Genomic DNA, 12,075 nt, shown 5'->3' with positions numbered 1-12,075 from the left:
TTCAAAAACTTCTAAGTTCTATTATTTATTTTTGACAGTAGCTAAAAGCTTGAACTTCAAGCATTTTTCCTTCATATTTTACCCGGGTATAATACGTTGCTACTGGTGCTCTGTTTGAAATTCTTACTTTACCCGGTTAAAGTGTGTTGAAACTCCAATAATTGGTATCTAGAGCCTAATTCTTAGTGGACCTGTAGAACCATGGCTTCATCAAACTTCTCACCAACTGCACCTCCAGTTTTCAATGGAGAAGGATATCACATTTGGGTAGTCAAGATGAGAACCTACCTCCAGGCATTTGATCTATGGGAGGTGGTTAACTCAGATGTTGAACCAGAACCATTGAGAGCAAATTCAACAGTGGCTCAAATGAAGCAGTACTTTGAAAAAAAAAAGTAAAAAGCACAAGGCCATGTCATGCATTCAGAATTGTGTTTCTGATGTAATTTTTACTAGAATCATGGCTTGTGAAACACCAAAACAAGCCTGGGATAAACTCAAGGAGGAGTTCCAAGGTACAGAGAGGACAAGGCAGCAGCAGCTCTTGAACCTAAGAAGGGATTTCAAAAATTTGAAGATGAAGGAAGAAGAAACTGTCAAGAAGTATTCTGACAGAATCATGGCTATAGTTAACAGCATAAGGCTCCTTGGTAAGCAATTTGATGAGGCAAGGATTGTGGAGAAAGTGCTCTCTACCTTACCGGAGAGGTATGAAGCAAAAATATCCTCCTTAGAGGATTCAAGGGACCTGACCAGTATCTCTTTAACAGAGCTGATCAATGCTCTATATGCACAAGAGCAAAGGAGGGCTAGCAGATCAGAGGAGCACCAGGAGGGTACTTTCCAAGCTAAGGCTAAAGCAGCCTCGAGCACTTCAGCCTATAAAGGCAAGAAGAACTGGAGAAACAGGCCTAAGACCGATGCTGCAAGAGGAGGAGATCGACTCTACAGATTTTGCAAAAGACCTGGTCATTCAGAGGCCAGATGCTGGTTCAAGCCAGATGCTGCATGTCAACACTGCAAGAAGAAGGGCCATGTTGAAAGGGTCTGCAAAGAAAAAAGTAGACCTGGCCAAAACCAACCACAACACAAGAATGAAGAAGCTCGAGTGGCTGAAGACAGTAGTGACTATGAAGAGCAGGTCTTTCCTGTTTCATGCTCAACTAGCTAGAAGAAAGGTACAAAAGGCTGGTTGTTGGACAGTGGTTGCACTAACCACATGTCACCTGATGCAAACATCTTTAAGACCTTGGATAGAAGCTGCAAGACCAAAGTGAAAGTTGGCAATAGACAGTTCATAAAAGCTGAAGGAAAAGGGGATGTGCTGATATGTACTTCAACAGGCAATAAAGTCATTCCAAATGTGTTGCTAGTGCCTGAGATTAATAGAAACCTTCTTAGCATTACTCAATTGCTTGAGAAAGGTTATTCTGTTGTGTTCAAAGGTGAAGAATTCCAGATAACTGATCCAAATGGATCAAGTCTCATGACAGTCACCATGAGTGACAAATGCTTTGAAGTCAACTGGTCAGGTGACTCACACTCAGCTCATGTTGCTTCAATAGAAGACACCAAGCTTTGGCATCAAAGATTTGGTCATGCCAACTTCAAATCCATGGCTCGGATGGTCAGCAAGGAAATGGTTGAAGACTTCACCAAAACAGTTCAGATTGAAGATGTTTGTGAAGTTTATCAGATGGGAAAGCAAGCCAGGCTTCCATTTCCTGTAAACACCACCTGGAGAGCATCAAGCAAGCTGGAACTGGTGCACATTGATGTTTGTGGCCCCATGAGGACTGAATCACTAAGTGGCAACAGGTACTTTATTCTCTTCATTGATGACTGTACCAGATATTGCTGGATTTATTTTTTGAAGCATAATTCTGAGGTTGTTCAAGTGTTTATGAAGTTCAAAGCTGCAGTGGAAACAGAAACAGGCTACAAGATAAAGACCATTAGGTCAGATAATGGAACTGAATACACTTCAGCTCAGTTCCAATCTTTGTGCAAAGATGCTGGCATCAAACACCAGCTAACTAATGTTTATACACCATAGTAAAATGGGGTTAGTGAAAGGAAAAACAGGAGCTTGATGGATATGGCCAGATGTTTATTGTTTGAGAAAAATTTGCCCAAGATCATGTGGGCTGAAGCTGTCAACACTGCTGTCTACATTCAGAATAGGCTTCCAACCAAAGCATTTGCTCACAAGACACCTTTTGAAGCCTGGTTCGGGTTCAAGCCATCATTGGCTCACATGAAAGTCTTTGGTTGCCTATGTTATAGCCAAGTACCAGCTGTAAAGAGGGACAAATTGTCCAAAAGAGTTGTTCCTAGTATTTTAGCCGGGTATAGTATGGTCAAAAAGGGTTATAGGATTCTGGATCCTTTAACCAACAAAATCCAAGTGAGCAGAGATGTGGTGTTTGATGAGAAGGCTTATTGGAATTGGGAAAGAAATGAACCTGAAGCCATTCTTGAAGAACTTATGACAGATCAGTTTGAATCTAATCAAAATAATCCAGATGTGGATGTTGATGATGAACTAGTCAGAGGTACAAGGACTTTGGCTGATGTTTATGAGAGAGCTCATGTTGCACAAGAAGAACTATGTAGTTTTGAAGAAGCTGAAGCTGATAAAGGCTGGAAACAAGCTATGGCTGATGAAATTGCCATGATTGAGAAGAACCAGACATGGGAATTGGTTCCTAGACCAGCCAAGAGGAAGGTTATTGGAGTAAAATGGGTCTATCGAGCCAAGCAAAATGCTGATGGAAGCTTAAAAAAACTGAAGGCTAGGCTTGTAGTCAAAGGATTCAGCCAAAAATATGACCTGGACTACCTGGAAACATTTGCACCAGTGGCCAGGCTAGACACCATAAGGTTGTTGATTGCCTTGGCAGCTCAGAAGCAGTGGAAAATCCACCAGCTTGATGTGAAGTCTACATTTCTCAATGGCTTCCTTAAAGAAGAGATCTACATTGATCAGCCACAAGGCTTTGTTGTGTCTGGCAAAGAACAAATGGTGTACAGGCTTAAGAAGGCATTATATGGCCTGAAACAGGCTCCTAGAACCTGGTATGCTCGAATTGACAGCTACTTGGTCAGTTTGGGATTTAACAGAAGTGTTAGTAAGCCAACACTATATGTTAAGAAGAATGAATCTGAAATATAGCTTATTGTATCCCTCTATGTCGATGACCTTTTGGTGACTGGAGGAGATCAAGATATGTTGGCTGAATTCAAAGCCAAAATGATGGACATGTTTGAAATGTCTGACTTGGGGCTAATGACATACTTTTTGGGAATAGAGGTGCGCCAAACAGAAGGAAAAATCTTCTTGGGACAAAGAACATTTGCCTTGAAGGTTTTGTCCAAGTTCTCAATGCAGAATTGTAAGCCAACAAGCACTCCTATTGCTGTTAGAATGAAGCTGTCAAGCCAAGGAGATCATGAACTAGTCAATGAGTCTACTTACAGAAGCCTAGTTGGCTACTTGTTATATTTGACAGCAACTAGGCCAGATATCTTGTTTGCTGTGAGTATGTTATCAAGGTTTATGCATTGCTGTAATGTCCAGCACTTTCAAGCAACAAAGAGAGTGCTAAGGTACATCAAAGGCACTCTTGACTATGGTGTGTTATTCAACAAAGCTGAAAGTTTGAAGTTGAAAGGCTATATCGATAGTGATTGGGCTGGTTCAAGTGATGATATGAAAAGCACCTCTGGATATGCCTTTACCCTTGGCTCAACCATGTTTTGTTGGAGCTCAAGGAAACAATCGATGGTGGCTCAATCAACAGCAGAAGCTGAATATGTTGCAGCTGCAAATGCTGTAAATCAAGCCATTTGGCTGAGAAAAATTCTAGCTGATCTTAACCTACATCAAAGGGAGGCAACAGAGATCTTTTGTGATAACAAGTCTACTGTTGCAATTGCAAAGAATCCTGTCTTCCATGGTAGAACAAAGCACTTCATCATCAAGTTACATGTGATAAGGGAGATGGAACAAGCTTGAGAGGTGGAGCTGATTCATTGCAATTCAGAAGAACAGGTTGTTGATATTTTCGCAAAGGGGCTAAGTACTTCAAGGTTTATTAAGTTAAGAAAAGAACTTGGAGTTTGCAGCATGGAAACTAAGAAGGAGTGTTGAAGTTAGTTCCTATGCAGCCCATGCAGATTCAAGCACGTGAAAATTAATGCACTTATGTTATTCGGGTAAAGTATGTGCAAGAATTCATACACACAAGTTACCCGGGTAAAATATATACAACTAAAGGGGTTGATGCTTCTTTTCTGTCTCAGTTACATTTTGTTACCGTTTAACTATACTTTTGTAATCTAGTTCATTTTGAACTTAGTTTAGCTTACATTTGTTATAATTTGATGATGTAGGAGCTGATGACTAACTTTGCTTAAGTGTACAAGTTTTGTTTTGTAAGTTCCAATGTATTAGTGGTAGTTGGTATATATTAGTTGACCACATGTTGATTTTGACAAGCAAAAAAGCTAGATTTATGTATTGGCATTATGCCATTGTTCTTTTAGAATGAAAATCATCAGATTTTCTTCCATATGCTCCATTTTTTCTTTGCCTTCAAAAACTTCTAAGTTCTGTTCTTTATTCTTGACAATAGCTAAAAGCTTGAACTTCAAGCATTTTTCCTTCATATTTTACCCGGGTATAATACGTTGCTGCTAGTACTCTGTTTGAAATTCTTACTTTACCCGGTTAAAGTGTGTTGAAACTCCAACAAAGGGGTAATTGGAAGTGGCAGCTCTTAGCGGATCAGCTACTGAATAATCTTGCTGTCCTCGACGTTTGTATATGGAAATGGTCTAAAACCGGTTAATTCTCGATGTCGGATGCGTACAAATTTCTAGCGCGAGGGGAATGGAATGGGCGAAACTCGATTCGGACAATTGCATGGAATTTCGAGGGCCCCCAACGGGTGAAAGAACGTTTACTGAAAAATTTAGAACATTGCCCAAAGGGCCTTACGGATGATCCAGGTTGTAGAGCAGGCCCTTGAATGGCTTCTATTTTCATATATGAGGACATTTACAAATTATTTCCATTTAATTTTTAGTGAAAAATCCAAAAATGAGATACATAAATTAGTTAGGTTAGATTCTGTGACAATTGGTGAAACAAATGGCTTTTTCATATCTTTATATGGCAAAGAAAAAGTAGCTAAGTTCTCTCTCTTTCTTAGCTATGCTTAGATTTCCTGTATCAGTAAAACTAGAGATCTTCGAACTAAAAATATGGTTGATTATATCGAAAAGAGAAGCTAAATTTCTACCTAAAACTTGCAAGCTTAATAGCTTTTGTTTCCTAATTTACCAAGATCATCAGCAATGATGATGCATTGTAACGCCCCGTACCCGAGGCCGTCACCGGAGTCGAACACGAGGTGTTAACAGACTTAATTCATTACTTAAACAGCTCAAACAATTTATTTTTAAAATTTCCAGTCGAGCTAGCAATCTACGTCACAGTCGCTTAAAAATTCATATCTTGAGTTTCGAAACTCGAAATCCAATTCTGTAAATTTTTCCCAAAACTAGACTCATATACCTATTTACTATTTTTTTTTTGGAAGTTTTGGTCAAGCCAATTAGTACAGTTTATTAGTTAAAGCCTCTCCTATTTCAGGGTTTGACTACTCTAACCTCTGTATATTACGAATCAAATATTTCTCTGTACAGAATTTCAATGACTATAAAGTTTGTTTCTATTAAAACTAGACTCAATAAGGAATCTGTACATATAAATCATGATGTCTAATTATTTTTTACAATTTATGATGAATTTTTAAAGTCAGAATAGGGATCTAAAAATCACTCGCCCTGTTTCACAAAAATTCAAATATCTCATAAAATATAATTTATATACTGTTTTGTTCAATCCATATGAAAATAGACTAATTAAGATTAAATTTCATAACTTACTCATCATTTAATTCCATTTCTAATATTTTTAGTGATTTTTCAAATTTACATCACTCTTCTTTGTCGATTCATTTTTATGGCAAATTTCACTTTACTAAGGATTTTCATGGACTAAATAGCATTTTAAACATACATAACATCAAATATGACTTAGATTGGCCATTCCAATGGCTAATCATTTACAAACCCTTTTCTTACCAAACCATAGCCATATCATAAGATCAATTACACAAAGTGAGTGTTTTGCCATACATGCCACATTGAAAATACTCAAGCCATTTTACCAATTTAAGCCTTCAGATAGTGTGAATGAGTCTTCGACCTATCCCGATTCTCAAGCCGGCTTGTCAAAACTACAATGAAAGAAAAGGAGGGAGTAAGCACAAATGCTTAGTAAATTCACATGCAAATGTCAAGTAACATAATCACACAATCTCACATAAAACATCATTTGCATAAACAACACCAAGACATTCATGTTTCATTTACATTTAATATCTTTCTACGATTTCATCATACCAAGTTTTCAACCCGAGGGTTTAAGCACATACCTGTCAAATTTTCTCATTTACCACACTTACCAACATGTCACCTTCGTTTTAGGCCTTCTTCTTATTCACGTAAGATTCACCCATTGAACATAACGGAATATAATTCGAATACGTGGATCTCATGAACATAAGAGTCATACCCGCAGCTAGACAAACTCAATAGCCTGCGGAACTTATGTAGCCAAGCTACCATGTAACCCGCCCATAAGTGAACTCGGACTCAACTCAACGAGCTCGGGCGTTCGCATCCATAAGTGAACTCGGACTCAACTCAACGAGCTCGGATGCCTAGTTACATCTCACGAACTCGGACTCAACTCAACGAGTTCGGAACTCAACCATCCTAGTGACATGTCACTTGTATTCTAATCTATTCCCAAAGTTCAAACGGGCGTTTTCCTCGATCACACATCTTTTCCGTCTTCCACGGAATATCAAAATCGATACTTTGGTGATAGTTCATACTCATCAAGTAATTCACATAATTACATATTATTCAACAATAACCACAAAGCATAATATTTCATGATAATAATCAGCATCATATCATATAAACAACATTAAATTTCTTAAAATGACAATTATGTTATTACATTTACACATGAACTTACCTCGGTATAAAATTATTAGCAATCGAGCCTATTCTTCGTAAACTTTGTTTTTCCCTCGATCGCGACTTTAATCTCATTTCTCTTGATCTATAATGTCAAATTAATCTTATTTAATACATACATTCATCAAAACAGCATTTAATACGAACTTTGGAAAAATTACATTTTTGCCCCCTAAACTTTTGCATAATTACACTTTTGCCCCTAGGCTCGGGAATTAAACTTCATCCCTTATTCTTATGTTTTATGACATAGTGATCATTTTTCTCTTCTATGGCAACATCAAATTCACACTCTAACATGTACTTATGACTATTAGGTATTTTTACCGATTAAGCCCTTTTACTCGTTTTCGCTTAAAACCGAGTAGTACAAGTTGTCTAACATAATTTAAAACCTCATATTATATCATAAAACACCAAAATACACAAATTTCACCTATGGGTATTTTTCCAAATATGAACCCTAGGTTGAATTATTGCTAGCAAAAGCTTAATCGAGCTACCAGGATTCCAAAAACGTAAAGAACATTAAAAACGGGGCTTGGAATCACTTACTATAGAGCTTGGAAGCTTGAAACAAACCCTAACTATGGAGAACCCTTGAAATTTCGGCCTACTGAAGAAGATGGACAAAAATTGACTTTTAATTTTATTTTTAATTCATTTTAATAACTAAATGACCAAAATGCCCTTACTACTAAACTTTTCAAAAATTCCATCCATGTTCAATTTTTGTCCATAGACTTAGAAATTGGTCAAATTTCTATTTAAAACCTCCTCATTAATATTCCAAAACAATTTCATACTAAAAACTCCTAGAATGCAAGTTTTGCAAATTATTCGATTTAGTCCCTAATTTCAATTTAAGCACTTTAGGCATAGGATTTCATCACGAAATTTTCACACAATCATGCAATCATAACATAAACATCAAAATAATTATAAAATAATTATTTCTATCTCGGATTTGTGGTCACGAAACCACTATTCTGATTAGGCCCTAATTCGGGATATTACAATGCTTTGATAAACGATGAGGGTCCTTCAGTTATGTCCTTTACGCAAATTAGGTGTAATAGAAGAAAAAATTATACCTTCTCTTTGTAAACAGCTCAGTACACTTTTCCTATATAAAGCTAAGGTTTGGAAATCCTAACCATTATATATTTTATTATAGTAATATACCACTTTCTGATATATGGCTTCATTTTTATTTTCTGCTTCAATGGCGGGACTGTGTGTAATACCCCTACCCGTATTCATTGCCGGAATAGGGTACGAGGCATTACCGGAGTTTCTTAATTAATTTTTTTTTTATATTCAATATAGCCCTTTTATAAATATCTAACCTTCCTGTAATATTAAATCGAAACCAATCCACATCAACCAAATCAATTCAACATATTTTTATGATAGATTCATGCATTTATATAAAATAACGTCATCACATATCTATAACTGTGTTTGTTAACCATACTAATGGCTAACTTTACATTCATTTCACGTTAACATTTACTTTGTTAGCTTATACATGCCATTGATTTCCAAAATAAAGTTTCTTTATATACCGAAATCCTGAGGTTGACAGTGTGATGTGTCTCCGACCAAATCCGACCTCCAAGCTCTTAACACTACAAAACAGGGAAAAAGGAAACGGGGTAAGCACTTTGTGCTTAGTAAGCTCATGTAACAAGAATTATACTTACCTAATATTTTCAATACAATATAATAAACATTCATATATCCATTCAATGCATTATTACCCTAACATGCACAAACTCAACATTCAAGTTAGTACAATAATTTCCATGTATCAATAATATATATATATACCATGATTGATGTACTCATCAATACCATGATTTTCATTCCTTATTATTTTCATATTTATCCCGTTGAATTTATCGAATTTCGATGGATTTTCAGAGGTACACTTTTAGTGTACAATTCCGGTCCGTCAATTCATATTCATGTGCGCACATTTCCATTTCGAGAGCACACCCATGAACCTCAACCTTGCGGCGGGATTACGGTCGAGCTAAATCCCGCAATATAAACTCATAGAGTATTGTCGGGATTACCGGTCCAGGCTAAATCCGCAACGACAATTACTCTAATGAGCTTGGATCTGAATTACCGTCTAGGCTAAATTCAGACCTAATTCGGATTACCGTCCGGCTAAATCCATTTTACACATATTCTTGGAGGGCTATATCAGATAAGATCACCCGTCCGGCTAGATCCTTTTTACCGTCAATTCCTTTTCAGAAATCCATCGAATTTTCCTTTCATTCAAACGGGATTTCTTCCCATTTTATCAAATATATCAATGTTTCATAAATTTTCATATAATGAACATTCAAATCATATTCATATCAAAAACATACAATCTCAAGTAATTTAAGAATATAATTCAAGTTACACGAACTTACCTTGATACTTGTTTGTAAACAGTAAAAATCTATTAATCCCGAACTTTTTCCTTTCCTCGATCTAGCTTCGTATTTGAATCTTCTGGATCTAAATAAATAAATTTAATTATCAATTTAATACATTTCATGTTCATATGCAACATTCTCTATAATTCAACTATTATTTATAGTTCATTCAAAGTTGTCTACTTGAGTCATAGTCACTAAATTATTTATAACTTGAGCTACGGAACTCGAAATTAAGATCCGTTAATTTTCCCTGAAACTAGACTCATATATATTTTTACCATAAAATTTTCAGAATTTTTGGTTTAGCCAATCAGTACATTTTATTCTTCAAAGTCACCCCTGTTCTGTTGTCTAACAGTTCTGACCCTTCTTCACTAAAAATAAATTATCTCTTTATACAGAATTCAAATGATGTTCTTGTTTGTTTCTATTAAAAATAAACTCATTCAGAATTATAGACATATAAATTTAAGTCCCTAATTATTTTTATTCAATTTTTTATAATTTCTCAAAGTCACAACAGGGGAACCCGAATTCATTCTGACCTTGTCTCACAAAATTCATTATATCTCAAAATTTACAAATCCATTGCTTATAATATTTCTTCTATGAGAAACTAGACTCAATAAGATTTAATTACATATTTTGTTCATCTTCTAATTCGATTCCTACAATTTTTGGTGATTTTTCAAAGTTAGTCTACTGCTGCTGTCCAAACTGTTTTAGTGCAAGCTGTTTATTACCATTTTTCCCCTAAGCTTTTAATAAATGATAATTTCGTCTCTACTTAATTAGCCTCTCAATTGAGCTGATTTTTCTCAATTAACATTTTATTCTATCACCTTAAACTAGTTTACAACCTTTAGGAATCAGAATTTCAGCAATAGACTTTAATTCCAAACATTTTCACAATTAGGTCCCAAAAATCAATTTCCATTGAAATTGCCTAATAAAATCATCTCATAAACAAATTAAAGCTTTAATTTCATTCTATTTCATCATAAACTTACATAACTCAACCATGGTGACTTTAAATTTCATCCATGAAATCAAAAACTAATGAATTTAATAGTAGGATCTAGTTGTAAAAGTCTTAGAAACACAAAATTACAAGAAAAGGCAAGGATTAACTCACTTGGTGCAAAAATTATGAAATAACAGCTTAGAGAAACCTCCTATGGCGTTTTTAGCTGCTGGAATTGAAGAGAAATGAAGAGAAATCTAGATATTTCCTATTTAGTCCTAGTTTTATTTAGTTAATTTTGCAATATTCCAATTTTACCCTTAATTTATCAATTTTTCTGCTGATTGCATACCCTTGCCGCCAGCCCAAATAACTTTTGGGTCTAATTACCTTTTAAATCCTTTCTCATTAGACTAATAAGCTATTTAATCACTCTAGCAACTTTTACACCTATTACAATTCAGGTCCTTTTCATTTAATTGACTACCCAAACATTAAAATTTCCTAACGAAATTTTAATACCACATTAATAACATTTCATAAATATTTATAAAATTATTTTTGACTCGGTTTTACGAGATAGAGGTCCCGATACCTTATTTTACCCAATTTCTTCAATAATTTCTTTTTCGAACTAATCACTAAATCGATAAAATTTTCCTATCAATATTTTCATACGATTTTCCTATCATATAAATTTTCAAGCAAAAATATTAAAATAAAATTTTCTTTAAATCGGATTTGTGGTTACGAAACCACTGTTCCGATAACATTGGATTTACGCCATTACAACCCTCCCCCCCCTTTTAAGGATTTTCGTCCTCAAAAATCTTACCAGTAAAGAGGTTTGGGTATTGTTTCCTCATTGCCTCCTCCGGTTCCCATGTTGCTTCCTCAATCCCGTGCTTTTGCCACAATACTTTCACCAAATTTATCTTTTTATTTCTAAGCTCTTTTGTCTCCGTGCCAATATCTTGACCGGTTCTTCACCGTAAGTCATATCCGGTTGAATCTCTACTACATCTGAGAAATAACATGTGAAGGATCGATCGATATCGTCGTAACATAGATACATGAAAAACATTATGGATTCTATCAAGTTCGGTGGTAATGCCAATCGATAAGCGACCGGTCCAATTCTTTCTATGATTTCATAGGGCCGATAAATCTTGGACTCAATTTACCCTTTCGACCGAATCGAAGAACTTTCTTCCAAGGAGACACTTTCGAAATACCTTGTCACCGACTTGAAATTTAATCTCTTTTCGCTTAAGGTCGGCATATGATTTTTGACGATCGGAAGTCGCTTTTAGACTATCTCGAATAACCTTTACTTTTCTTTCATTTCCGAATCAAATCAACCCCATGTATCTTCCTTTCATCGAGCTCATCCAATATAACGGTGTTCTACATTTTCTACCATACAAAGCTTCATACGGAGCCATTTTAATACTAGACCGATAAGCTGTTATTGTAAGCAAATTCAATCAAAGGTAGATACCTCTCCCAATTACCTTCAAACTCTAGTATACAACATCGGAGCATATCTTC

The 12,075-nt window shown here is 35.7% G+C and overlaps 1 protein-coding gene across 1 annotated transcript; it reads left to right on the top strand.

Annotated features, from left to right (window-relative positions):
- The first annotated feature begins 201 nt into the window (after window positions 1–201).
- LOC108477668 (uncharacterized) lies at window positions 202–1,171 on the top strand. Its single transcript, XM_017780186.1, has 2 exons — window positions 202–377; window positions 457–1,171. Exons 1-2 carry the CDS (start codon window positions 202–204, stop codon window positions 1,169–1,171), a joined length of 891 nt encoding a protein of 296 aa, XP_017635675.1.
- The last annotated feature ends 10,904 nt before the right edge of the window (window positions 1,172–12,075 follow it).

Source organism: Gossypium arboreum, chromosome 7 (assembly GCF_025698485.1).
Source record: "Gossypium arboreum isolate Shixiya-1 chromosome 7, ASM2569848v2, whole genome shotgun sequence".
Taxonomy (NCBI): domain Eukaryota; kingdom Viridiplantae; phylum Streptophyta; class Magnoliopsida; order Malvales; family Malvaceae; genus Gossypium; species Gossypium arboreum.
Note: the sequence above shows the minus strand (reverse complement) of the source record. Positions and strands in the feature narration are given on the sequence as shown.